Source organism: Lathamus discolor, chromosome 2 (genome assembly GCF_037157495.1).
Source record: "Lathamus discolor isolate bLatDis1 chromosome 2, bLatDis1.hap1, whole genome shotgun sequence".
Taxonomy (NCBI): Eukaryota; Metazoa; Chordata; class Aves; order Psittaciformes; family Psittacidae; genus Lathamus; species Lathamus discolor.
Genome location: NC_088885.1, coordinates 93902545 through 93930345, shown reverse-complemented (window position 1 = coordinate 93930345; position 27801 = coordinate 93902545). Strand labels below are relative to the sequence as shown.

Genomic DNA, 27801 nt, shown 5'->3' with positions numbered 1-27801 from the left:
GTCTTCCCCCAAGTCTTCCCCTCCCAGGCTGAACTGCATGTCTGGCAACAGAAATCTCTCTTCTGGTGAATGGGAAGGGAAAACTCAAAAGTCAGGAACTCTGTGAGGGCTGTGACAGTAGCTTGAGACAGATTTATAGACTTGACAGTCTTGTTATATGTAGTTTAATTATTCTTCTCAGCTTGTATCTGTGTTAGTTGGATGTGTTTGTTTTTTTTAAGAACAGATCTCTGACCTACTTGCTGCATATACTCTGCATATATGATATTAATGAATATCTAGCTATCTGCAGTCAGATATGAGTATAGAATGGATATTTTAGTTAATGAAAAATCTTACTTCTGTATTTAAAGTTTTAATATATGGTCAAAATTGCAGTTATATTGGGGCTTTTTGATTACTCATTTTTTACAGAAGCCTTTTATTACTCATAACCTTTCAAACTTAATTTGCAGTAGGCAGAGTGGCAATTTCAATCTTCTATGTCCTTTTCAAGAACCTCTGCGGTGCGTAACTGCAGAACATCAGGATGTTTGCTTAGACCTTCGTGATTTGTGAGGCTTCTGGTGTGTTTCCATGCTGGGGTACCTTCCCACTATTGACTTGAAGGGCTGGGGTTGTTGGCAGGCTACCATGGGGAATTGATGGACATCATCATACCACTGGCCAAGTCCATGGCTCTCAAAAATAAAAACATCTGGAGCCCAAGCACTTGATTTTTTTGCAGGTGATACTACTCATCCTACACAGTGGGAAGTGCCAGGAGGTTCTGGCATGGTAGCTGCTGTGCACACAGTTAACTGTGCATTTCCTTCCATCAGGCAGAAGCACAGTGTGCTGTGAACATGGTGTGGCAAACTATATGCTGCTGTTTCTAGTACTGTCACTGCCCAGGAGAGTTACTGTCTAGGCCAGTTGCAGGACAGGAGGTTGCAGCAGCAGCTATGTGAGGGGGATGCTAAATGTGAAAAAGAAAAAATCTAAAAAAAGCCAACCTATTTCTCTCTTTTTACCCCGCTCTTTCCTTAAGCAGCAAGATAAAATCCAGTTGCATTTCCAGGTGTCATGTAGCTGCTTTTGCTTTGTAGTTTGTCGGTTCATTCATCTTTGCTGTGTGGCCAAATTCCTGTTACCTATTACAAAGCCCTGCTAATGTCTAGCCTATCACAAGGCTAAATACTGAAATTGCTTCCATTTTCCTTAATCTTCCTCTCCTTTTCTTGAGTCTCTTAATTACTAAGCCTAAAGGCTTAGTCATACCTTATCCTCACATACTTTTCCTATATTTTTTCAGAGGTGCTGCTTGCTCAGGCATCTCAGGAAAAGACTCCCCATCTCACATCACTGCAGAGTGGCTAGGATCTGGAGGGCAGTACAGCAAAACCCATTTTTAAATGAAGATTCATTTCATTTCATTGTCATGTCATGTAAGGTTGCAGCTCACTGAGAGGCTTCCACACATCTGCACTTACACTCTTTAGTTACTGTGTTCTGTATGAGAAATTAAGGGTGAAAAATGGGCACATTTGTTTCCACAGTATTTTCCACTACAACAAACTCTGGAATCTGCTAAGGTAAGAGATTTGTGCAAAAATAATTACTCATATTCGATTTACATTCTTTTAACTGTCAATGCTTTATTTTTGCTCTTTGCAACATTTGAGGATACGGATTTGCAAAAAATAGTGTAGTGAACAGGAGGAATCCTTACTCTTCAAGAGCTCCCATTCTACATCTCTCAGAGGAAGGTCAGTGAATGAAATGAGGGTGCTTGTGTTCCAATTTTAGAATTGTTCTAAGTAAGAATTGCTGACTCTTTGGAATAGACTGGTTCTTTTAGAAGAGAAGTGAAGGAAGACAGGGCATTTGCAATTACTAGCAGGCTTTGCAAGTTTAAATTCTGGCTGGAGAGAGGCATGAAGTTGATAATGCTTGAAAAGGCTTAAAGCAATGGGACGGGTACTAGATCATTATGTAGCATTCAGGACAGGTTGTAGGAGGGACAGTATTAATGTAACTTGTGAAATTGGGTGAAAATAAAGGAAATGAAGCAGCACTGTTTATAGAGTGCTGGTGACTGGCTGTAAGCATATGAACTGCATAAACCAGGTTAGTTGGATGATACCGTACAACAGCTAGTCATGTCTAACAAAGGCTATCCTACTTTTTTTTGCAGACAGATACAATTGGTATTGATTCTTTTGGATGAGAAAAGTTGATACTAGCCCCCTGACACGAAAACACTTCTGGTTGTACAAAGCTTGGGTCCTTACTTCTGCACATTTGTTTGATCAGATGGAAGAGTGCTACCAGAGGTACAAACGCACAAGGAAGAACAGCTAACAGCACACAGATGCCCAGTACCCAAGGTGGATACACTTTCTCCTCTTTCATTGGGAAGTCTTCCTATGGAGATAAAAAAGCAAGCAAAAGAAATAGTTGGTATGTACACTTATATTTTGCTAACATTTCCATTTGCATTTTCTTATGCTTTTATAGTAAGGACAGCAAAAGTTTTACTCCTGCTCTACAGTAGCACTCAGTGACCATGTCCTCTGTATACCCTTCTCATGGGTTTAAAGATGACCGTAAATGTTTTATAGTTTCAAAGATTTATAGCTGGAGGTGTGACAAATTCCTGGGGATGCAGGGGTTCCCCGAATTTATTAAACTTTTACTCTCTTGCTTAAGCTCTGATTATTCTTGTTGGAACTCAAAGTTTACCTGGTTTCAGCAATTATTGAGCATGCTGTTATCCAAATAGGGAAGATTTAAATGAGAGATTTCAAGGGAATTGTGATAATGACATTTCTGCAAGTCTGTGGCTATGAGTTTTATTTTGGGATTGTAATACTCCATGGATTTTGGAGGAGACACTGCTGCAGTGTAATCCTCATGCAGTTTAAGACCAGAATCAATCTTCACACTCCAATGCAGGGTGTGTTTGAGAGGGATCCAAGAAACTGCAACTGACAATGATACCCAGATCAAATGGCCTCAATAATGACATGTCTTTGGTGCTGAATTAGATCAATACTGTTCTCAGACCGCTGCCTCCCTTCCTGTCTACCTGTCGAATACATATTCATCAGGGCCCCAGTGCTGCTGGTAGTTCTCACTGAGAAACATTTTCATCCCTGGCATCTGTTATGTAGCTCTAATACTCTGCTCGTGCATTTGCTCCACCTCTGAACCTGCTGTAGGTGTGGAGCATCTATGAGACGTTTTCTTCAATAGTAGTCTGCATTACACACATTGATAAGAAATATGGAGCATGAAGTACGCAGGACTTCTCAAGAAGAGGCTAAAGGCTCTTGACAGAAACGTTTTTTAGCGTATGTAACCTCTGTACATACTGCAGCCTTCTCATTCTGAGCATTGCATCACTTCAGGCTGCGTTATGTAGGTAAGCAGTAGGTGGTAATGATTCTAAAGTATCTGGTGAGGGAGAAAAAACATACAACTCTTGGCGTTTATTAAAAGTTTCAAAAGTATTTGGGAACATACATATTTAGGGTTCCAGGCTGCATAACTTGATGGCTTCTGTATCTGAAGAGTAACAAAAGCCAGGAAGACGATTAGCAGGAGCAGAGGGCTAATAAACCTCCATGTGATCTGCCAGTAGAGATTGGGTTTTCGTCCAGTCATCCATTTCACATCTTTACTGAACCTTTTAAGAGGAGGCAGATGTCAGATCTAAGTCATAACAGTTTCACTTTTTCATATTTTTCTGTAAGTTTTAAACACTTTCGTAACTAAGTTTTAAACAACTTCTGTACTATTACAGCTTCCTAAATATTTTCTATTCCATGTGCTTCTTTAATAACATACTATAGACTTGAGTAAATAATAATATCAATAAAGTAGGTCTTCATTGATGTCTACCAGGGATGAATCATCTGTTTACATTGTCAGTTTACATTACTTGAGCACCTAGTCTAAAGTTTCTAAGCACAAATAAGGGATGAAAATATTACAGCAGTAATATGATACAGCAACCTGAACCAGCATCCTTTGAAGTCAGTAGTGGCAGTCATTTGGACATGGAGCTGATTTTTTACATATACCTCTTACCATTTTATACATCGAATGGGGCAGCAGGTGTATGGTTCTCAGTTTGATAGTTACATGATAACCTGTATCTGTCAAGTTGGGAGGAGTTTTGTAGTCTGGAATAAGAACTGTGATTTTTGTGCATGCGTGGGCTCAAACACCAGCTTTGTTTTCAATTCTGTTAATCTAACTGAAGATATTAGAAATACTCTTGAGAACTAGGAAAAAGTGATTTGACTGCGCTGTTATCCCGCAGTAGCAAAAAGGGAGAAGTATATGTATATTATCACAACAGAGAAAATACTGGTGCTGTGAAATCCAGAGCCTACTGTAGCATGTGAAACCAGATTTTGTTGCTAATTCTGCGTCATGGAGGATTGGGGCTAACTGTATGGGCAACAAGGCAGATATGAGAAATTGTTTATGACGATAGAGCCTAGGAGTTACCACCATTTAACATGGGAAATACTCCAAGGTCTTAACAGTAGATTTTAAACATTTAATGCAGGGGATTTAGCTGTAACCGAGGAAGAAGAATTTCTTATTTTTAAAATCATAGCCTACAGTAAGGCTGAAGTTGAATTGATACTGGAACACCTTGATATGCAACAGTACTGGCCTAACACGAGTTCATTGCATATACAGTAAACAAATTGATCCACAAAAAAAAAATCAAGACCTTTCTGGTCCCAGTGTCAGAGTAAGAATTGGAAAGGTGAAGGCCCAACACCTGAGTAAATTACAGAGGGGAAAACTCAGGACTTGAAGGGCCCTGAATAGAGAAGGCAGCTTTATTCTAAAAATGAGATAAGGTTTCTGGCATTTACAATCACAAAGGCTGTAGGAAAGCTTTTAAAGAGAGCAGTCTGCAGAGATTCTCAGCTTGCAGGTTGAGCCTTTCAACATGGGGAATTTACTGCATGTTGCTTACTATGAACTTTGAGGGGAAAAATCATTAAAAAAAATCAAAACAAAAAATACAAGAGTACAAAACAAAAGGGCAGTAACAGGAGGATGTTTGAAAGGCAGTGTGATTCCTCTTGGCCAAAGAACTACAATAGCTGGTGACTTTCTAGCTTTAAACTTAAGATCTGCCCTTCCATAAGTGCCATGCAGATATTACCCCTCCTGTTTTACAAAAATAGGAGACTTAAAGCAAAGAATGATAACTACAGTCACAGAACTGGTGCTACAGAAATAATATTGCATATGTGTATGTAACAAACATGGATGGAGAGGAAAATGCATGTCTCTTATGACAAAAAATTTATGTGTTTCCAACATACCTTTCAATTTTATAGACATATACAACCCCGACCACTTCAAAGAAAGCAACGACGAGAAGAGGCACCGTGCCTGCATAGCTGTCAAAAATGTCAATCCAGTAACTCCCCGAACCCAGCGTAAAACACAGAGCAATGAGGAAAGAAATTAGACATATTATACCTGAAGAAAAAAGATATCTTTGTTACTGTTGTATTGAACTGAACTTGATGAGTATATTTTTGTTCTAAATTAATTTTGCTCTTGTTCTAGTGATTTTTATTCTCTCTCTGCGGAGGTACAACAAGCTATTTTTCCTCTAGGGGAGCTGATACCACTTCCCAAACTCAGTTTTCCACCATGTGTTGACCAAGAGGCACCACCCTCTTGCAGGAGGAATGCACTTGTATGACTCAGAGCATCCTTCAGTTTTTAATACTTCCAGCAGATAGACTGGGCTGGGCTGGGCTGTCTTATGCTAAATTTTGACTGATGTAGTTTTGTTTCAGGTGCCCTCATTTCCATGCAGTCAATAGGCTCATCATGCAGCAGCCAGCACTTAAGAAGTGTAAGGGTTCCCTGGATTTCTGCCCCCCACTTCCTCAAAGGCCCCAGAGCTGCAAATGTCCCTTGTGTCCTGGTGTGTATGGTTTAAGTTTCATCACAGTCCGTACATTCAGTTCTCCTTTAGCCAATACATGGATTTAGGGTAATTGAGAGAAAATGTAAAAAGGAGGGGAATTGTTGCTGGATGCAGACACGGGCTGTAAATCAGTTTGTATGTTCTTTTGTGTTACTAACTGCTTCTGACTCTGAGATGGCCTTTGGTTCAGTGCTGTCAAAAAATGGTTCCAGACTTCTTCTTTCTTAAGAAAACAAAAAAGTGATATAATTACCTTACCGAATTGTAAATAAATTTATTTTTACATAGAAAGTTGTAAAATGAGAAGGGTATAATTTAGATGCCACATCAAGACTTTAAAAAAGTCATGACAGCAATATTCCCCATAATAATTTAAAATAATTTTAAAGGGCACATTGCACTAGTGTTAATCCGTTACTTCAAACTGCCAGAAATTTTTCTAGACCAGTTTTTCTAGACCAGTTTCACAGTAGGATCTCAGACTCTTACCAAGTCTGATTCTAGAGGAGCAGGTTGGGGTCAGCAACTGTCTCTGGTTGAAATGATTCTGCTTCTGGTGCAAGAACAGGATTTCATGCATTCATTCCTTGTTTTCCAAGTGGTAATTTTGTACTCTGGTGTGTTCACAGTAAATATGAAATAATCTGTAGCAGCATAAACCTGAATGAAATAGGGTTTAATGACCTACCTTATAGTTGTGACAGTGGGGTGAGGTTGTGCACAGCTGGTTATGGCTGACTAGCTGATGTCACTGGTTGCCTTAAAGTGGCTTGTTGAGGTACCAAAGGCTTAAGTGAAGACAAGGCTTGTTCTTGTGTGTGCAGCAGCTCAGGGTAAACCTGACTCCAGGAATAGCAATTTAACAAACTTTCTCAGACAGAAACAAGCTGAGAAAAAAAATGGCAAGGGCCATATGATACTGTCATCTGACAGCTTCTGCCATAACTGTTACCTCATCTATGTGCTTGCCTTCTGCAAACACAATCCCCTGCCCTTACGAACGCTATGAGATAGCTAAATTAATATTACTGATTCTTAATCCCCTATGACGTTTGTTAAGCAGTTGGTAGTTTGCGCATCTGTAAAGAAGCCACCTTCTTTGAACAAAGTGAAGCAAATATCTTACCAGATAATACCTCTTTGCGTATTGATTTAGATATAATTTGAAGTTCTAGAAGAGGAGTGAAGACTCCCTCGATGTTCCCAAACATAGAGGAAAGGCCCAGGCAGAACAACATTGTAAAAAACAGGATAGCCCAGGCTTGGGAGCCTGGCATGATAATGATGGCTTGAGTGAAAGTGATGAAAGCCAAGCCAGTCCCCGATACGCTCTGCAGAATTCACAGATAAAAATACACATTATAATGGTGTAAATGTAGTTTCTTATGCATATAGAATTATAACACACTTCTGTCCTTCCCCGGAGTCAGGGGTGCTGGTCAGCCTGTGGGGGGCTCTGTGGCAGCCAGCAGTTGAGAAAATGGATAGTGGAGAGTATTTGTGGAGATTTTAATTTTAAATGGTCTATCAGAGATGCGCAGACAGTCATAGAGCAGAATCTTGGCTCTCACAGATCTGAGAGTTGTAATTGAAATAGCAGTTGTTTTGCTAATGCCACTTTAAACGAGATCTAAGTAAGGTTATGATTGCTACTCCAGCAGCAAGAGAGCTCTGTTCTTTCTCATTAGGTGATAAGGCCTTGTAAGGAAGGAGTGCAAATGCGTGAGTAGTAAATGACAGTTACAGGACTGGGTGGAATTACTGGAGCAAGTGAAATGAGGTTTGAGAAGTAAACAGAGAAAAAACATCTGTATTTCGTGGTAGGAAAAATTATTTAGGAGGGTTGGAAAAGAAGGAAGGGGAGAGAATCCTGATGTATTTTGGTGGTGGGAGGGGGTTTAGGGGAAAAAGATTTAAAATATAGGTGAGATCCTGTGCAGAGAGGAGGAAAAATGAAAGGGAGAGGACAAGAGGGAATGGAAAGAAGGGTAAAAGAGAAGACAGTGATGATACCTTCCTCCTGGTCATACATAAGATTGAAGGCAAAGAGTAAACATTTTAATAGATACTGATTTAGGAAACTCCCATTCAGCATCCTGTTTTCTATAATCTTTCAGTTAGATGTGTCTCCTCTGTTATGCTTATACCTGTAAAACAAAGTAGGACTGAATCTAGTGTCCGTAGTAGGCTCCAGGTAGGACCACCTTTGAAGATCAGTTTTGTGATGATAACGTGTAATTTTTTATGCTGTATTTATGAACTTTAAGTTCAGACTGTCCTACAGCAGTATTGCTGTTTCAAATTGTGAAATAATGTATTCATTACAAGCAGAGTAAAGTACAAGTACTTAAAAGAAAAAGGAAGATGCCAGTCCTTCTACATATTTTGTTTAAGGGTTACTTTCCTGAAAGAAATGATGGTACCTGATCAAGAAATTCTTGAAGGTCACAGCTTTTCAGTTTGAGCCCAGCAATTTTTTCTGGATGTGATGAATTGAGAAAGCTGATCCAGGCTGTGTAGTTATCTCGCATGATGCTTTCTTCCGGAAGATCAAATTCATTGATAATACTGATAATGTTCCTGCCAGAGAAGCCAATGTATCATTAGCTTAAATGTTTACAGATGGTGTGGCTGGAAATGCTCTGCCATGTATTCAGATTTAATAGGAAGTTGTATTTACTTTCTGTGCTGTTATTTACAATATAAAGGAAAATATTAAATGAGAACTTTGATATAAAATAGTTACAAGAAAGTATTCAGACTTTTTAATGTCTTCTCTTTTAGATACAAACTCTGAGTACTTTATGCAGATGCAGTCCCTAGAACATTCCTGTTTATTTTGTCAGCTCTCCAGAATTCCCACCACTTACGTTTAGTAATTCAGTGAATCTAGTAGAACAGGAAAAGGTATTGGTTTTTTAACTACTTCTAATGCTAGTCTGAGATTGAGATGTGATCCTTGGTGTGCTGCTTGCTATGGATTGCTTTATTTGTCTTGCTTCTCACAGACGCTGCTCCGATCATTCATGTCTCAATGCCGTAGTACTTTCTATTTTTATATTAGACTTCTCTATACATATGCTTTTCCTTTTTACTGAAAATAAATTATCTAAATGCATGTTTTTCCAGTAACACATTATCTGTTTAGGCATTGAAACTGCAGTATAACACTGGAAGTACAAGTTTCTTACCTGTCCAAGCAGTCCCAGTAGCCTGTGGTTGCTTTAAACCCCAAAACAGAAAAGACTGGGATGGATGCATAGAGGGATGTCATGCTGTTCACAAGTGCTACTGTCACAGCATCCTTTTCACAGTCATTTCTAGAAACAGCATTCAAACAAATGAAGTAACTAAAAAAAGACAGTATTTTAGCTGTGATTCTCTCAGGTATTTATGCAAACATTTACATGATTTCTCTTCCCTCCCCTTCCTGTTAGGAAGTCTATTTGGCCTTTTGGAGAGACAGCAGCTGTTAAAATCCTTTAGAAAAAATAAGATCCTCTATAAATAGTCTAAGGACAGTGTTCTGAAAATTTCAAAAAATTGGTCAAAATTCAGCAGGAATTTAGGCAATTTATAAAGGTTGTAGTTCTACTTACGTTGGTGAATTGTAGCTTGAGAATGCAATAAGCCCTCCAAAAGCCAAAGAGAGAGAGAAGAAAATCTGGGTAGCTGCATCAAGCCATACGCTGGGATTTTTCAAAGTGTTCAGCTGAAATAATTGGAATAAATGCACTTATTAGGCTTAAATTAAAACTTCTTTTTCTTTCCCATTTCTCATAGCTCATCTCTTATTTCGCTTCTGAAACTGAGTTGTGTTGTGTTGCCATCTAAATATGCTGAAAATCGGAATCAGTGCAAAACATGTCAGTAAAGCAGCTGTTTCAGGTCTGTTTAAATATATGTAGCAATTATAGAATCTGTTTCACTGTACACATCTTCTGTCTGATGATAAAAACGTGTTTCTAAATGCTTTAGGAACATAATAGGGGACAGTACATTACATTTTTCCTCAGTTTGTTATTTTTGCTACTCCACATACTGGGTAACTTACTATTTAAGAATATTCTCCTCCTAAAACTGTATGCTACAGATACTAAACCTTCATTGTTTTAAGGCAAAGTGATTCCATAGCTTTCCAAATAATGAAAAGACTAAAAGCCCAAGTAGACAAAAAGAGGATATTCATTAAAAAGAGCATCTTAGATTAAAAGTACTGTGAAAACAACAATAAAATATAAAAGGGCAACATAGGAAAAATAAGGATAAAGGAGAAATTGACAGAATGAATTTTGATGTAAGGGCTACATGATAGAGGAAGCTAAATTAAAAAGTCAGTGATTGTTGGATTACAGAAGATAGCATAAATTTTAAATAGCTTCATTAAGAAGGAATCTTACTATTAAACTCAGTCTAAGAGAAAAAGATTAAACATAAGTAGTGTGCAATATGTAAATGTGCTCAATAAATACTAATTTCCTGCAGAAACTAAGAAGTAGCATGTTACATTCATACCCTACCAGGTATGAATATTGTTCCATTATCAAGTAGGGAAATACAAACCAGTATTATTTAAGGGTGAGTGTTTTAAAAAAGAGGTCGCTCAAAAGTAATACTGGGGCTGTAGAGAGTTGTTTAACTTTGTTTTACAGCAGCCTGAGTTTAATCTGTATCCTAGTCATGCAGGGGAAATTGTGTGTTTGCTGTGTTGTGCCTATGTGCCTGTGCCATTGGTCCTAGTACGTGACTGGAAACATTTGTAGGAATGATCCTACTAGGAGCATTTATAAAATGAGAGGTAAGTATACCAAAGAACCTTAATAGCATTCTGTGTTTCTCTGAAGCTGGCCTGAGCTTGAGGAGGAAGAATAATGTGTTTACCTCACTGTGGATGGATGCAGTGAATGCCATTACTGCAGATGTTTTCTCCATAAGCATGCCAGCTCTTCGACCACAGCAGAACTGGCATAATGTTTGGTAGAACATAGCATAGCAAGCAGATATGTGTAGTCATTATTAGCTAAATGCTTCAGCTTAGGCAAACCTTTCTAGAGGTTTATTTTGAAAGATCATAACCAAACCCTCCAGTGCCAGAGTGCTCACTGGTAGGACCTTGTGTAGAAGTAGATTGCTCTTGCAGTGCAGAAAGTCAGCATTTGTGTTGCCAAGTGGCCTTCACAGGTTAAGTCAATTGTAAGTGTTGACAAGTCAATTGTCCGTGCTGATGAGACTGTTAAGAGTCTGGCTTTCTGACTGGGGACTTTGGCAAATGAGTCTGAAGGTAGTTTAGTTTGGTGCTAGAGGCAATGCATTTATTGATTCTAAAAGATGCTAATCAGCCTCCGAACCTGAAGAAATAGTGAACAGGCAAGCATGCTGTGGCAATGTCATCTGGTCTTAAGCAAAGTATGACTCTAAATGGTATTTTATATTTTAAATAATATGGCATACAGATTTCATAAATATGTCTTCAGATAAAAAAAATAAATGTGCTGAAGCTAGAAAGATGTGGCTGAAGATATAAAACCAGAATATTAGTGAATGAACACAGGAGTAATGAGGAAATGAAGCATAACTGCTTCCCCCTGGACACTGAGATGTTTGGACACTTAAACACATAAAACACAGGCAGAAGCTTTCTTAAAACAAAATTGCAAACTACTGGGATATCTGTGATGTGTGATTTTGGTGTAAAAACAGCTATTAATGCTTCTCATAAGCAAGTGACCAACAAGTAATTCTGCACTTAAAGACAGCAGTTCATTAAGGTAATGCTTTTGTTCTCAATACCAGAAACAATATGGACAGACCAGGTACCCTGAAAGGAGTTTTAAGTCTCCATTCACAGTAATGTATCAGGTGTAAAACTAAACTGCAAAGTAGAAGAAAAAAATTACAAATGGTCTCTGTGATAGAGGACCTGGTGACTGTGCTGCCTTTATTGTGGCCATTCTCACTGCTCGATAAATAGCGGCAGAGCTCTGGGTGCAGTATCAGTTGCCCAGACATGTTCCTGGAATTGTTCATTGCCAGAGAATCCCCAAATACTTGCAGTCTCTGAAGCAATTTCAGATATGAAAGACTGGAGAAGGAGGCATTTGTGCTCTTGATCTGACACAGATGTCCACAGAAACTGAAACGCATAAAGACCATTGCTGATGCTTAATGTGATGCCTTTTCTGCTGCCTCTGATGGGTTTTTTTTACCCAAGAACTTTTCCAAAAGTCTCTGTTCCAGCTCCTCTGTGGCTGCATCTTTGTACAGCTTCTGCTTTCCCTTCAAGTGCCTGTGAGTATCTTTTTTGTATTCTTGGCAGCTTCACTTTCCAGGTAGCCAAGGATTTAGAGAGGGTGAGTAAATCGTCAGACTTCTCCATCTCTGAAAGTCAAAGAAGCATAGTATTCATTATTCATTTAAAGTGTGAAAGTGTGTTGTATGGTAAAAAAACAACTGTTTTTGCATGAAAATAAAACCACAGCCTAATCTATTTAAAATCCATGTGCATACAGCCATTATTAGTGGTATTAGTAAGACCTAAGTGCAAACTTGGAAAGCAAATAAACTTAAACAATGTTTAATGAAAAAAATAAATTCATTTGGGTGATGATGATGTTGAAACTTATTAAGATGTGACCTTTAGCACTAGGTAATACTTTCTCTCACAGATTATCAAAAACAACAGTGAGGTATAGCAGTTGCCAGAGAGTGGGTGTAACAGCTATTACAGAGAAACTACAATTTCTGCTCCATCGCAAATTGGAAAAAAGCTGGAAAAGATTGCCTTCCATGAGTGGAGAATGTCAAGGGTTTATATATGTTTTGTTTGGCTTCTTTTTACAGGCTGAAATAGGCAGTTATATTTTACAGTACTAAAACTTCACAAGCTTCCTGCAAAGACATGAAAAGAAGAAGAAACCAGCACACACTTTAAGGAATGTGCTTTACAGTTCTGTAAGCTAATATGGTCTTGGTTGGCCAGGTAAATCTGTGCAACAGCAGTGCCCACAGCAGGTATCACTTACCAGGCTGTTGCATCAGCTTTTCCATGTTTGTAGATAAGAACAGAGTTTCATCAGCAAAACCATCTTCAGCTGACTCTTCAAGGATGTCCCCAGGATCTGCTTCCTCAAACCAGCTAATCATTAACTGCATGTTGATTGCAGCTGGATTTTCATTCTGACTTTGGCGCCAGTCTGCAGAACCATCCGGCTCTTCTTTTATGATGATCTGCTCCCTCTCAGCACTGCAATACCTTTAGGCTTTGTGCATACACACAAATCTACTTTTTGCAGTAAGTTCACTGTGTGGCGATTAAGTCCTGAAGATGCCTGAACTCTTCCAGAGAAACCCAACAGCCAGGCTGAGACCAAATATCAGCAGAGCCCAACTCTGTTCTGATTGTGTTGTCTAATCTGCTTTCTTCATCAAGGCATTGCACCAAGCATTTGTTGTCCTGTCTGGGCTCTACAAAAGTGCAAGTGCATGTCCTGATCTTCTGTAAAGACCAAGGTTATCCTTTTTGAGGTCTGACAGCGTTCGGATGAGTCCCCGTGCCATTGGGCTTGTAGGGTGAGGGATAAAAGAGGTGTCTCATTTGAGCCCTCTCTTGCTGTTGTCGCTTTCCAGGCTGGCATGTAACTTATCTCCATGTTTCTTGGGTTATGTTTTCCTTAATGCCTGTGTTCCTGTTGTAGGAAGGAAAAGGGAAATACCCAGTGCCTCTGTGATGGAACCTGCAGAAGCAGAGGATGCTGTGAGACCATCTGTCAGCGGCTGCTGCTTTTCCTTCTCCACACTCGTCGTTTTATGGAGGTTTTTAGGCAGAGTTTGAGGAGCCTGCAGTTGATAGCAACCACTTGGTGGGATAATTTGACTTTGCATTTGGGAAGGCTGCTAAGGACAAAGTAAAAAGGTCTTTCTAAAATGGCCAGCTATAGAGGGATCTGTCACTCCTGTCCCTTTGACAAGATGAGAAAAAATGGGAGAGGGGTATTTTCCAGCAGTTCCGTCTTTTAGGGGCAGCTGCAGGGTGGGGGGAAAACTTCAGCTATGGTGAAAGCGGGATAGGAGAAAATTACTTTCAACCTTAAAAAACACGAAACACTTTGCAGTGTAATTCCTCAGTGAATTGTTTAAAGTTGTGTAGACTCCGTAGCATTGGCAGGGAAACCCCATCTTTATTATGTGTAAAAGAGAGGTGATTGTCAAGTGTATCAGTTTCACTTACACATTCAAGACTGAGACACCCTTAATGAACTCAGTTTTCCAGTATTTTCTGAAATGTTTATTACTGAACTGTTTAATATTTTGCTGCTTCCTTTCTTGCTAATGTATATTAAAAACCAAGTCACTTAATCTCAGGAAAGAGAGCTCTTGTGTAGAAGCATAGAATGCTTTGGGTTGGAAAGGACCTTAAGATTATCTAGTTCCAACCCCCCTGCCATGAGCAGGGACATCTTGCACTAAACCATCCAAGCCCCTGTCCAGCCTGGCCTTGAACACTGCCAGAGATGGAGCATTTACCACTTCTTTGTGCAACCCATTCCAGTGCCTCACCACCCTCACAGTAAAGAACTTCTTCCTTATATCTGATCTAAACTTCCTCTGTTTACGATTAAGCCCATTACCCCCCCTGTCCTGTTCCTACAGTCCCTGATGGAAGAGTTCCTTGTAGCCCCCCTAGGGACCTAGATCAGGAGTTGCTGGAAAGTGAATATACAGTATGAGATCTGAGGGGGAGAAAAAGGAAAAACAGTATTTCTGATTATAGCAGCAATACTTACATTAGGGGTGAAGAGGTAAGCCAGACCATTAGTGGCTCCTGGTAGCGTGAGTCCATGAATAAGGAATATAGTTAGGACCAGATAAGGAAATATTGCTGTTACATAAATTGCCTAAAGTAAGAATGCAAGCAGATGGTTACTGACAATAACACTGATAAATCCTACCTAAGTTATTGCAACACACAGTCTTAAAGATAAGACAGCAACAGCTGAACATTGCGATCTTTAAAAGAAGCAGAATGATATGCAGAACACATTTGTAAAGAAATTGTTCTTAGAACTATGTGAGGGGAGACTTGTACGGTAGCAGCACTTGGCAGTGGTAAAGGACTGTGATTTTGGACCACCTGTACCAATGTTACCACTTTGTTGGACAAGGAACACACCAAAATGGTTCTAGTGCACTAAATCAGAAAGGTGGTGAAACTCAGTATCTGGAGAGCAAGATTCAAAGTGTGGGATGATGCATTTCTCTGTCCTTTCTGTACCTTTCCTGTGGTTTCAATTCCTCGGATGGTGCAGAGGTAGACAATTGCCCAGCAAGCTGCTAAGCACAAAATGAGCCACCACTGTAATGTGCCACTCTCAGTGACATCAGGTGTTATATTCAAAGTTTTCCTGTACCAAAAATAATTGACTGCTGTACTTCTGTAACATTCTTCGTTGAACCCTGGAAAAAAAATGTGGAAAGCGGAAGATTTTAGAATTGGTAATATTTTCCCCAGTCACTGTATGGTTAGGAAGCAATAATTTATACTGGAAGAGTGGCAGGATGGTCTCTTGTGGGCTGCCAAACTGAATGTGCAAGTCTTGAAATACTCCAGGAATTGCAATAGACAAAGAGCTAGGGCACCTATCTTTGAAAAGCCAGAAAGGTGACCTGGGTCGTGTCTAAATTCTGGGGAAGCAACTCCTCTCTGTCCCAGCCAGAATGCTGACAGAGAGAAGTAATAATGACTGTGGTCATTGTGGCTGTATGCAACTTTTCAACCAAAAGTTACTCTGGTGAGATTGCAAGGTGGATAAGGAAGTAACTTGCAGCTATGTGATGCACTGATTTAGCCAAGTAACTTTCAAGTTACAAATCTACTCTTGAAAGCGTGGTTGCCACTGAAATGAAGCTGATGATCTTCCTATCTTGGCCCTGGTATTGAAAAATCCATCCTTAAAGGACTTCTTCAGTGTTTTCTAAAAGGTGCTGTCATGGTTTACGCCCAGCTGGCAAGTAAGTACCAGCCAAAACCAGGACAGATGCTTAACTAAAAATGCAGGGGGGTTGTATGTCAAACTAGTTGATTAAAAAGCTGATCTCCAAAGCATGTTTGGAAGTTTGGCTCACTAGCTCATTTATTTTCTCATTCCTGAGAAATGAAAGGATCCTCTTTCTTAAGGGCCAAATGGTTTTCTTTACTTCTGTAACAAAGATGGTGGATGTCTAATTGTGTTCTTACTCTAGAATATCCCTAAGGTCTCAAAAATAATGTTAGCGTCTGCTGTGTTTTGTCTTCTTAGCCTCTTCCTCAGATTATGTTTCTTGTTCTGCCCTGGAACTTGTTGTCTCTTGTGCTCTGAGTGAAAATAGCTGGACAATAATTTTGAAAAACTGAGAGCAGTCTTCCTTATCCTGCTTAGGTACACTGTCTGTCTCTGGGCTTACTGAAGGTTTTGTAATGGGTAATGTGGATTTGATCTGAGCCTCAAAGATTCCCTCTTTGAGTAGTTCCTCTGCTACCTCAAAAACGTTCTACCTAGTTGCTCCTTTTATTTTTTAACACTGTTATTACATTTCCTATTCTGAAATCAAGCAAAAGAGGTCATGGACTTTATGGCTTTTGTTATTCCTGTGAGGATGATGTATTTGAGTAGTCTATGGACCCTATCGTAGCTTTTTGAGCAGAAAACAAACCAGATCTTATGCACAACTCAGAGCCAAATCAAGTGTAGCTTTTCTTCTCAAGGGTTTCTCAGCTAGCTGCTCTAGGATGTTGTCTTGTCTCAGCAACCTACAGGCAGAAACTGAAGTTCTCTGGTAGAGTTGTGTTTCTTGCTCTGGCAGCTCACTTGGTCTTTCTCAGTACCTCATGGCAAATGACCTGAAAGGTTTCTGTAAGAGCTTGTAATGAGTCATAACAAATGAATCACCACTTAATGAAAACTCAGAAGTTTCATTTAAAGCAGTTACTGAAAGATGTGGTCATAAATCTGGTTTTTATGTTACCTATCTCATGCTTCTTGATGTGTAGTTTGTAACAGCAGACACATGTGTCTTGATAAAGGACTATTTTTCCATGGTCAGGAAGCAGAGGATGCTCTTTCAGACTGGTATTTTTGTATCATAGCACAAGCATAAAAAATACACAAAGCTTCCCTTTTTCCCTTTCTAGTCCCCAGACTGATGTTTGCGATCCTCCTTTTCCTATGAGTGACGCTCAGAGTGGTAGTTACCTGTTCTGTTTTCATTGAGAGGACACATGCTCCAAGGAAGAGGTTCCTGGAAGGAGTTCAGGAGATACCACATCACCCAGGTTAAAACTGTGTTGTAGTATAAGCTCACCAGAACCGACACCATCCACGAACCAACCCCTGCAGAAAGCACAAGATCTCAGCTTAGAAAAGGTTTGGAGAAAAATATCAGTCGCAGCACTTGCTCTCAGGAGCTCATGTTTCCTCAGTTTGCAACATTTTCTGCTTCCCCCAGGAATTTTCACATGAAAGACGAGTACTAGTTACTTCAGTAGCCAAACACTGGTGCAGTTCCCCAGCTCCAAGAGGGCTGATAATCGCTACATATCTATAAGATTAGGGTTGAAGTCTTTGCTGTAGTATATAATACATTGTTTTCTACAACACACGACAACTTTAATAGCAGACACCAAAAGAGACTGAATTTCTTGCAGCATGTCATGTCCTTTTGTCCCAGATCATGCACACGTGCCCTAAACTGTTAACTGAATTGCGCCTACAGTGAGGAAGGAAGAATAGCAACATCATGGCTTCTGCTTGGTGGAGGGAGGATGGACATGCCTAATTGTAAGAGATGGGTTTGGCTGGAACCACTACCCTGCTGGTTGGTATTTCTTCCTCGTTGCCCTTTGGCCCTTAGATAAATCCCCTTACCCACCCCTTCTCCTCTCACACACACCCACAGGTATGGCAGTTGCTCCCAATCCCATTTTTAAGCACCTGCTGAAAGCAGGGTATGATCCAGCAGTGCTGGCTGGAGCATCTGACGGTTTCTCCTTGACCCCACAGGCAGGAAGACGCTATCTCAAAGCTGGTACAGCTGATTGTTCAGCCCTCTAACCATGGCTGCTCCCATTCACTTTCTGCAGCCTAATGATGTGCTTGGGATACCAGATACAGGGTGGGGTTTTTTCCAGCATATATTAAATAAATAGAAAAAAAATTGTTGGTACAAAACTGCTCATCAGTCTGATGCATCCTGCTGTGTGGGCTGTCGCTCACGTTAATAATAGCCCTTCAGCAGCCCCATCGTGCTCGTGTTCTGTGGTGAGGAACTTTCCTAGGTTGCCTCAGGCTCTTTAGGAGGTGCCAGGATCCTGTTCCTAATCTCCGCTCTTTCTGTCCTCCAGTCCAACTATCCCTGGCTCCTGAAGGGGCTGTGAGGGAGGAGTGAGGAGCGCTGTGGGCAGGCAGCTCTTGTGTAAGCTCCAAGGTATGGTAGGAATAGGGCAGTGTTGGCCAATAGAGCTCGTGACTGCTATGTTTCCCACAGCAAAGGTTATGAGGTTTGCATTTAAGGCTACTGTGTGCCTAGAGTAACATCTGATGGGAGTGATATAGGATTATAGAATAGTTTGGGTGGGAAGGGACCTTTAAAGGTCATTTAGTCCAACCCCCCTGCAGTGAGCAGGGACATCTGCAGCTAGATCTGGTTGCTCAGAGCCCCATGCAACCTGGCCTTGACTGTTTCCAGGTATGGGGCACCTACCACCTCTCTGGGCAACCTATTATGGTTTCACTACCCTTACAGTAAAAACTGTCTTCTTATATCCTAACAAGGCATCAGGCATGGGTTTGCTGGGTGGGAGCTCAGCTGCAGTTCCTTCAGCTGGGACCCCAAGAGATATACCGACTCCTCCGAGGTAGGGCGAGATGCTGTTCCAGGCGCTGATGCTGCCTTTCCTCATGCACTGTCCTAGGGCCAGTTCAAGGTGCAACAGTGGGATTCCTTCGAAGAGAAGAGCGATGAAGTATGGGATCAGGAATGCCCCTGAAAATAAAGTGCAATTAAGCCACGTCGTTATCTGCATCTCACTGAGATTACTGTTTGATAATTTACATGCTTTATGACCCTTGTTCTTGTAGGATGTGTTGGGAGAGAAGGCATTGCTAGGGATACCTGCCAAGTAACATCTGTTACTGGTAGTTTTATTGGTGAAGATGGAGGAGGAAGGACTAAGGGATGCTTACTTCTGCAGGATGCTTCCCCTCAAGCACTGTAAGCATGAAGCCTTTTCTCTCTGGGGAAACAAAAGCAGAAGTCCTGCCTCAGCCCCCTTCCTACCCTACTGCCTGTGCTCCTCATGACTTTGTCAATAGACCTCTGCCTTGTTATACCATTTCCCTTAGCCTCCAGATCTCATATCTGAGTCTGCCCAGCTCTGCTCTGCCAGCTCTGGAAACCTTCTCCGCTCCCTCAGGCTGGCAGGGAGAACTTCACCATCACCACCTGAGAGAGCGGAATGGAGCAGCTCAGCTCTCCGCTCTCCACTCTGAAGAGGGAGGTGGGGGAAAGGTTTCAGGTCTCTTCCTAGGATGGCCCCTGTGTTTTGCAATCGCGGGACTATTTAGAAAGGCTGGGCAGATAAATCTGATTGCTTGTACTAAGTACTGCAAAAACTTTGCTACCTGCTGCTAGGTGCTACAGTAACTATGTACAGCACCCAGAGAAAGTGCGCTCTTTTGGTGGTTTAATTTCCCTTTATCAAGAAACACATATGAACAAAAATCAGCAAAGCTCTTCACAGTGAAGGACTGTTCTAAGTTTGCCAAAGGTGGGAATAAATGTGTCTCCTTATGATCTGGTTTCTTAAGATGTTTGTAACTGCTAAGAAGCAGATTTGTAAAAGAGACTCACAGTTCATTCCTAGTACATTAAATCCTCAGTTTACAGGTACCCCCTCCATAGTAGTCCCAGTGCCTGGAAAAAGCCCTGAAGTGGCTGTTATAACAAACACGCACCCTCAGGAGAGGGAGGTTTACAAAGGAGTTAAGGAAAACCATTGTTTAAGTGTTTTACCACGTGATAAAATCTCACCTGGAGCTACCATGTAAATGCTATGGAATTTTCAGGTCCTTCCCTCTCACCATGCTCAGTCCTGCATTCTCCTTCAAACCTGCTGCAATATCCCCTTCCACAGCACACCAGGGGTGCCCACCCAGCCCTCCTGACAGCCCCATGCCTTGGGCTGTCTAATGGGAAGAGTGGAATATCCATTAGAGCGCCTGGAGCACTCTGCTTGTTCTCCCGTCTGTGTGGCCAGGCACCAGCTCCGAGCTGCTGCTGTCCCCTGCAATCCCTGCCGTGCTGAGCTCTTGCTAGCAGAGCGCTCCGTAAGGGACCGGCTATCTCCCGTATCATATCTCCCTGGAAATGACTGTGTAATAATTGGTGCAAACTGCCCCGTTATCTCTCTCTCCTTTTCTGTTTGCTAGTTGAACCACTGACAGCAGGGCATGTTTAGATAATGTGCTGATAAAAGCCTGTTTACTTTGTGCTGGTTTGTATGTATCTCCAGTCATATTGAAAGCATGGCAAAGCATAATGTCAGGCTGGGAAAGAAAACACTGGTTTTCCATGAAGACAATATAAAAAATATGCTATCTGCAAATATGGAAATATGGCAGAAGATAAGGGTAAGAAGAAATAAGTATTGGAGCTAATCTATCTCAAACCTCATTCAAATAAATGGTTTGTAGTGTAAAAATATGCTTTCAGTTGTTCATTCCTTTGCTTTATACTATTTTTAAGCAATAAGGAAGGAGTCAGGAGAAGTGCAGACAGTCTGTTCAAGTGCTTGAAGCTTACTTTTTCCCACAATAAAACCCCCCTACCCATATCTGATAATAGAAACGTATCAATCAGATACCTCATAGTGAGTAAGACCCCTCTAGCACTAGCCAAACCAAACAAAAACCAAACAGTCCAAAATGTACCAGAGTTAAAAGTCATTTTGGAAGGAGATCCTGCACAAGGGTACTGCAAAGCACAGGGGCAATCCCTGTGCACATGAGAAGGCACAGAAAGTCTACAATAGCTTTTTCAAATCAGGCTATCAACTACAAATACTGCGCATATTGATAAGCTGGTTTCCTTGACAACAGAATCCCAAGTGACAAGGAGCTCCAGCGCGTAGCACGGCTGGTTGTGCTGCTAACTCAGAAGAGCCATTAGAGCAGAGACAGTTCTGTAGTAATGGTGATAGAAAACACCTGGTGTGCTCTAGCTACATGGAGAGTTTTTAAAACCTGATCCCTTGATTGTGGTGTATCATAGAATCATAGAATTGTTTGGGTTAGAAGGGACCTTAAAGATCATCCCATTCCAACCCCCCTGCTGTAGGCAGGGTCATCTTCCATTAGACCAGATTGCTCAAAGCCCCATCCAGCCTGGCAGATGTACAGGCAAATCAGGTCAGAAAAGCAACTGCTCAGCCGTATTCAACCCTCTGCTTGCAAAATGACACTTGAAGGGCACAATCTTTGTTTTATCACCCACACATGGACACTGGAAGAAAAGTGCAGGAGCTGCTAGGCAGCCTGTTGAGAGCTGCTGATGCACTGGAGGGCAGAGTGACCAGGAGGTTAGCAAAGGAGCGCAGTCTAAAGCTGAATAATGGCAACCACAGAGTGAAACAGCCAAATTGGTTCTATCACATCTTGCCAAGAGAGAGCAATACACCTGACTAGTGGAAATGTAAAGCAGTTTGATGTACCAGCCAGGTGATCTCCTCTTCAAGGAGAACCAAGACTGTAGCAAGACCAGCAGAAATTCATAAGCATCAGTGAGAAGCAGATGTGAAAACCTGGGGGTACCAATAGAGACTTGTTAAATGCTAGAGAACAGCTTAGAGGAACTGATTCACATGTTCAATATTGCATCTTACCAGCGCCCACAGATCAGATGGCAGAATAATTTATGTTTTACCTACAAGAAATTGCAATAGCTGATAACTACTTGTACAGATACAGAGAAAAAGCTATCAGCTATTGAAAAGGGATTATTAGACCTGTCCCAGTTTCTCCATAGGAGTTCAGCTAAGCAGGAGAGTAGCCAACACAGCAACAAATCACATCAAGACATCAAGTAGGAAAAAAAGCAGCAGCTTAATCGTATTCACCCCTCTCTCTGGAAAATAATACGTCATGATCTTTGTTATGTCCTCTACACATGCCTTAATACAGATGAAAAGTATGAGCTACTGTAAATGTCATACTTGTGCAGCATATTTATGATGGCGCTGATTTTGACTTAGAGGCCACACTGCACGTCTTCTTAGACTGCAACTTTGCAGGGTTGAGTTTCCCATGTAAATGACTGTATCTCCTTGAGCAACATTGAAGGGGCTAAAGCCAAACCCATAAAATCAAGATGGCAATAGCCATTTCAAAAGAAGTGGGGTAACTCCTGTAAGTCAACTTATAAAATGACCTTGATGAGCTCCCCTATGAAATACTCATAACTGAGGGATGCAAGAGAGCAGCAGTCACGTGCAAGCATGCACCACTCTGAACTGCAAAAGGCAACCAAATGCAAGCTCTTTTGTTCCCAACATACTTCTTCTATTCGTTTAATTCTACAGTATCTTTGTGATGTACCTGTTGTTCCTCTGAGATTTCATTTTCCTTCTGAGGACACAGTGAGCCAGGGAACTGCATTTTGCAGCCAGTGGTAGTTCAAATCCTAGCAAAGGTCAGGTAGGCCATGGGTTATTAAAGTCTGTTAATCGTTGCCCCAGAAGTAAACAGTTCTCCCTTTTGAGCTGTACTTCAGTGCTGATTGTATTTATTTTCCTAGAAAGGAACTGTATTTTATATTAAAGGTATTTTCCAGTCATCCTGCAGGCTCAGGCCCAATGCACATTTGTAATACCCATGGATTAGGCAAGCATATATATATATATATCCTAGGTATAATCAAAAGTAAAACACTGCAGTAAGTTCCAGGTATATCTGGGTTGTTGGGGATTTTTAGATATACTCAGATGACCATATGTGTACACATATAACTGTATGGTTTGTTCAAGTCTCAGTTTGAAGTGTCAAACTATATACTGGGCCGTTTAGAGACTTCTTTTTGATCCCAGTTGCCTGGGAACCTTTGTGTTTGTCTCCACTTACCGTGGCAAACAACCTTCATATCCATTAGTCATGAAAAGTAAATAACTAACTTAACTCAGGCAATAAATCCAAATAATCAGTAACGACAGAGGGTGATAAATGTCAGCAAAACTGATACTATATTAGATCCGAGTTACTGAGTAACACTAATGTGCAATGAATAAGGTCCAGAGGTCTGCTGAGAACAGCTGACATGAGACAATCTCTTGTTTTTAAAAAGATCTAGAAATGAGGTGAAGTGCACTGCCTAACTCTTACACACTTGGAAAACACCTGAATCAGCTGTGAAACTGTGAGCTGTACCCAGAAACCATTCAACCTTAGAGCACATCTATGCTATATCCGTACCAGCTGCATTTGTGGCTGTGGCTGCAGGCATAGAGTCACTGCACCTCCCAGGGCTCCTACTTAACCAGATGCTGCTGGTCTCTCCCATGCTCACATCTTCAGATGCACACAAGCAGGATTTATACTCCAGTACTCCATAAAATCTATTGGGCTTTTGCATCTGAGTTGCTTGCTTTCAAAAAATGCAACCCCAAAATCACATCACTGTCTTAAATTAACAGAAATAAAATGCAACTACATTATACAGCGGTGTAAACCCAACAGCTCTGTCTTCTTGGTGGTCTTCCTGACTCACTCAAACTTTTCCAATGCTGGCTTTCTGGGATAAATTATCCACAAATCCTGCAGCACTTTGTTACAGAGTCCATCCTGCTTTGAGCTTTCTGAGCCCTTTTTTAAATCCAGTGACCAGACATTGCCCCTACATCCACACACTGACCTTTACTCTTCAGTCTCATGCTGCAGTCTGTGCCATTACTGAGTCTGCTACCTATTTTAAACTGATTTTTCGCACAAAAAATTACTATTCATGGAGCAAATTAATGATTCAGCCTTTGTCCCTGCAGCATTTTCTTATTTTTGTTGTCTATAAACCTGATCAAAACCCTATTCTTTTTGTCCCTAGCAGCTCCTGTGGGTTATATCAGTGCTCAGAAGCTGGATCCACAAGCAAACAGACTTTCCGAGCACTGCGCAGTCCATACAGATAGGTCACTGTAGGTATCCTTGCACTAAGACTCACACTTCTGTGGTGGTAGGGGTCTGTAGGGCAGTGATGGGATGTAGGAGGAGAAGAATGGAGGGAAGAGAGCAAACCTCAGTAGGAGGCAAGTTAATGATCTTATGAAGTGAGGCTGGGATCTGAAGAGGTTGAGAAGCAGCTGGCCGCAGCTAGACCCTTCCTCCAGCATGGAGAAGCAGCCCTTGGTGCTTCATGGGAAGGTGTGAGAACCTCTTTATGGCCCGTAGAACAGTATTTCATCTTAATCCATAATAGCACAAAGCCCTGAAGTGCAAAGTTTATGCAGCCACATGCAGTTGGTGGCCCCAGAAGCAGCTCTGTGTAATGAGATGTGTGGAGGAGCTGCATCTTGCTATGGTCCCGTCCGTGAGTTTGAAACCTTCCACTGAATGCGTGGTGTTAATTGTTATATTACAAAAATATCACATTATGTTCAGTTTGTTCTGTTGGTTGTTAACACTGAACACTTCTTCCCTTGTTCCAAGAGAGAAAGGCCACTTGAGATGCTGTAGGGTATTTATCTGACCTGCATACAGCTCCTGCTCCAGAACATCATCCTTGCAGGTCCCATGCCATACCTGCTATGGGGATGTTTCTCAAAAGGTGTTTATCATGTCTCATTAATGCATGTATTGTTAACTGGAGTGACAGGATTTTTCCAGCCATCTCCATGGGCAAACACAGACAAAAAGCATGCTTGCACCTATGGCTTGCTCACCACCCAGTTTTATCATTCCTCTGCGAGAGTTTCACATCTAAATAAATAATGGAAAATGTTAAGTCTCTGGGGAGGAATCTGACCCACTGCTTCTTCTCTTTTCTTATTCGAATGGGTCTAATTGTAGTGTCCAGCTGTTGCATGTTTAATGTTAAACAGCTCCTTGCCACCAAGATAATTTCCAACTGTTTGTTTATGGACTATGATCAACATACTCTTTCATTTCTAATTTCATGAGCTGAATAGACTGGATTCTTGAATCATTCCTGGTCCCAAAAGTTTTCTGGACCTTAAATAGTTGTTGGGGCTCTTCTGCCTTTTGTCTGATTTTTCAAGTTGACTTTGAAAGGTGGACTTTCTGAAGAAGTCAGAAGTTTCTTAGTACTGGTAGTAATATCTACACCTACTTCCTAATGCTCTGCTTATATATGCTAAGATTCTTTTTGCTGATACAACCGTCTATATTCCATTCATTCAGATACGAGAATCCTCAAGTGGCTGCTTCTTTCTGAAACACCTCTTCCATTTAAAGGCAGCATCCGTTCCTTGTTCCTTGGCTGATTCGAATAAACGTAGCTCATCAAGTAATACAGATACTTGGTATAACAAGCTTGGATTTAATAGATTTTTTTCTGTTGTATGAGTTTCTCCAGGTTTGAATTTTCTATTTCGCCAGTTATTTGAAAGATAGAGACTAATACTGGGCTGAAACAATTTGCTATCTCACTCTGCTTTAGCTGATCTCAAAAGCTGCTGTGAATGGTGAGTTATCAAGTACTCTTTTCTTATCCACTTACTTATATTTACTAAATTGGCCACTTCTAAAGCATTCTTTGTGGGAATGGTGCCCTGGGACAGGCTTGGGCAGCTGCCTGCACCACCTGGCAGGCTCCTGGTGGGGTTCTTCCAGTTCTTTTCATTTATCAATGATAAATGCCTCACAGGCATCACAAAGTACAATTTAGTTTTGTGCAGGGCAAGTTCCAGATGATGAGGCAACTCCTGGGAGCATCAGAGAAGGAAAGGGAACAACTTGCTCCCTTCCCAAAGGAAAGAGCAGCAGCCGTTTGTCTGGGGGCCAGTTCACTCAGGCCTCCCCAGGACTGCTTTTCCTTAAAGTAACGAGCAGCAGGGTCAGATTCCTGCTCCTGTCAGGACTGTAGGAGCAATGTAAGAGCTCCAGTGTTGGTTTTGCTGCCAGTTAGTGTCAGTCTGGTCTTACTTCCTGAACAAACACGTCATTTTAAGGTCCCTTCAAACCCAAGCTGTTCTATGATTCTATGATTCCATGATTCTATGGTTCTATGATTCTATGACCCTATGATGTCAAAATGAAATATACTTGTACAGAAAAAGTTAGTTTAACTGGTGCAAAACATTTACGAGAATTTGATAGTTAAAAAAAAGCCCCTCAAATCATTGGTGCAAATATCTAACTTCCATGCCCATCAGAAGTTAGTGTAGTTATGTAAGAATTGTAATTTAATAGTCCAGCAAAATCGCATGTCAGTCTTACCGCCTCCATGTATCTGACACAAGTATGGAAATCGCCACACGTTCCCCAAACCGACGGCAAATCCGATACAGCTTAAAATATACTGGAACTTGTTATCCCACTTGGGTCTGCTATCTTCCTTAGGGATTTCAGGTGGCACTGACAAATCTTTCGACATTTTAAGGCAGTATCCTTGGCTCTTTAGCTCCTTTCCCTATAAATTGGAAGGTGCTTCAAAACCTGTCTCTCCTACAGATTTTATGCGGGGTGACTGGAGGACCCTGGAAAGAGAGGTGGAGCTTTCTTTTTATGTAATACAAAGGAATGTGTCATTGCCAAAGCTGCAGTTTAAAGACAAAACCAGGAATTACAATTATAGAGAGAGTTACCACTCAACTTTTTTGAAGCTCCTTCTATAGTTAGAGAACTTGGGAATATGCTGTTAATGGGTAACATGGGATCAAGCAGGTTTTTATTTTCTGTTCTCCTTCTGTTCTCAGATGCTTTCAGGGAAGTGTGACACTGAATGTAATTAAGGAGAAGCCTTTACAGCAGACCTATTAAAAGTGTAAAACACTTGGGAAAGCCTGTGAATAAAGTCTTGCCATTTCCTTTCTTTCTTTGTTAATGGGGTAAATGAATGAAGGCATCTTTTACAAGTGCAAGAAGTAAATAAATCGAAAAGGCAAGAAACAGTAGAACATGTATGTTCAGACATTAGAATCTGGTCCACTTCCACCATAGCTGCCAGAAGTTAATCACTTCCCAGCTGTCAGTGAATCCCAAGTGACTATTTTAATTGTTCATTAAAGAGTTACTGATGAATGCACGAGCTGAATGCTTGCCTTCAACTGAAAATCTGTGAGGATGTTATTCTGTTGTCTTTCAGTTATACCAGGGTTTTGCTAGTTGGCACACCAAATCAGTTCACCCCACACTAAACACGTCAACCAGTCAGATTGCTTGCTTCAGTAAATCAACACTTTATGCCTGGATTCCCCTTTTTGGACTGGAAAGAGTGTCTAAGTGAAGATGGATTTCTTTTTCCCAGAATACTTAGAGAGAAATAAAAGCACTGCTCTGCAGCTAAGCATGTGAATATAATCAGGTTGCAGATTCATCCAACCAGAAGCCAAGTTCACATCTAGGCTACACAAGTCTCCCCAGGCAAGCACAGTTCATCTGCTTGCAGCTCTGCAAACATCTATAGATGGAGCAACTCCCCAGTCCCTTACCAGGATGTCCCACAGGGCCTGTGTGAGTCAGTGTGTGCGGCATGGTTTGGCAGCACTTCCACAGCATCACTGCTGCCCAGGCACCCATCACCATCACCCCTGCTGCTGCTGCCCTTCAGATCAAGAAATGCCTTGTGCTGTGCTGGGGTTATTCTAG

General features: G+C 41.1%; 1 protein-coding gene and 1 long non-coding RNA gene across 2 annotated transcripts; both read right to left on the bottom strand.

Annotated features, from left to right (window-relative positions):
* Positions 1-1617: 1617 nt before the first annotated feature.
* On the bottom strand, positions 1618-26680 carry LOC136008454 (sodium-dependent neutral amino acid transporter B(0)AT3-like). The gene is made up of 12 exons (XM_065667783.1): positions 26431-26680; positions 18836-18976; positions 17188-17325; positions 15231-15412; positions 14743-14853; positions 9559-9671; positions 9151-9279; positions 8383-8539; positions 7086-7290; positions 5340-5499; positions 3508-3670; positions 1618-2406 (listed from the first exon to the last, which is right to left on the bottom strand). Exons 1-12 carry the CDS (start codon positions 26585-26587, stop codon positions 2161-2163), a joined length of 1902 nt encoding a protein of 633 aa, XP_065523855.1. The 5' UTR covers positions 26588-26680; the 3' UTR covers positions 1618-2160.
* LOC136008455 (uncharacterized) lies at positions 11872-13686 on the bottom strand. Its single transcript, XR_010610097.1, has 2 exons — positions 12982-13686; positions 11872-12337 (listed from the first exon to the last, which is right to left on the bottom strand). It is a non-coding gene; the product is annotated as an uncharacterized LOC136008455 (long non-coding RNA).
* Positions 26681-27801: the final 1121 nt, after the last annotated feature.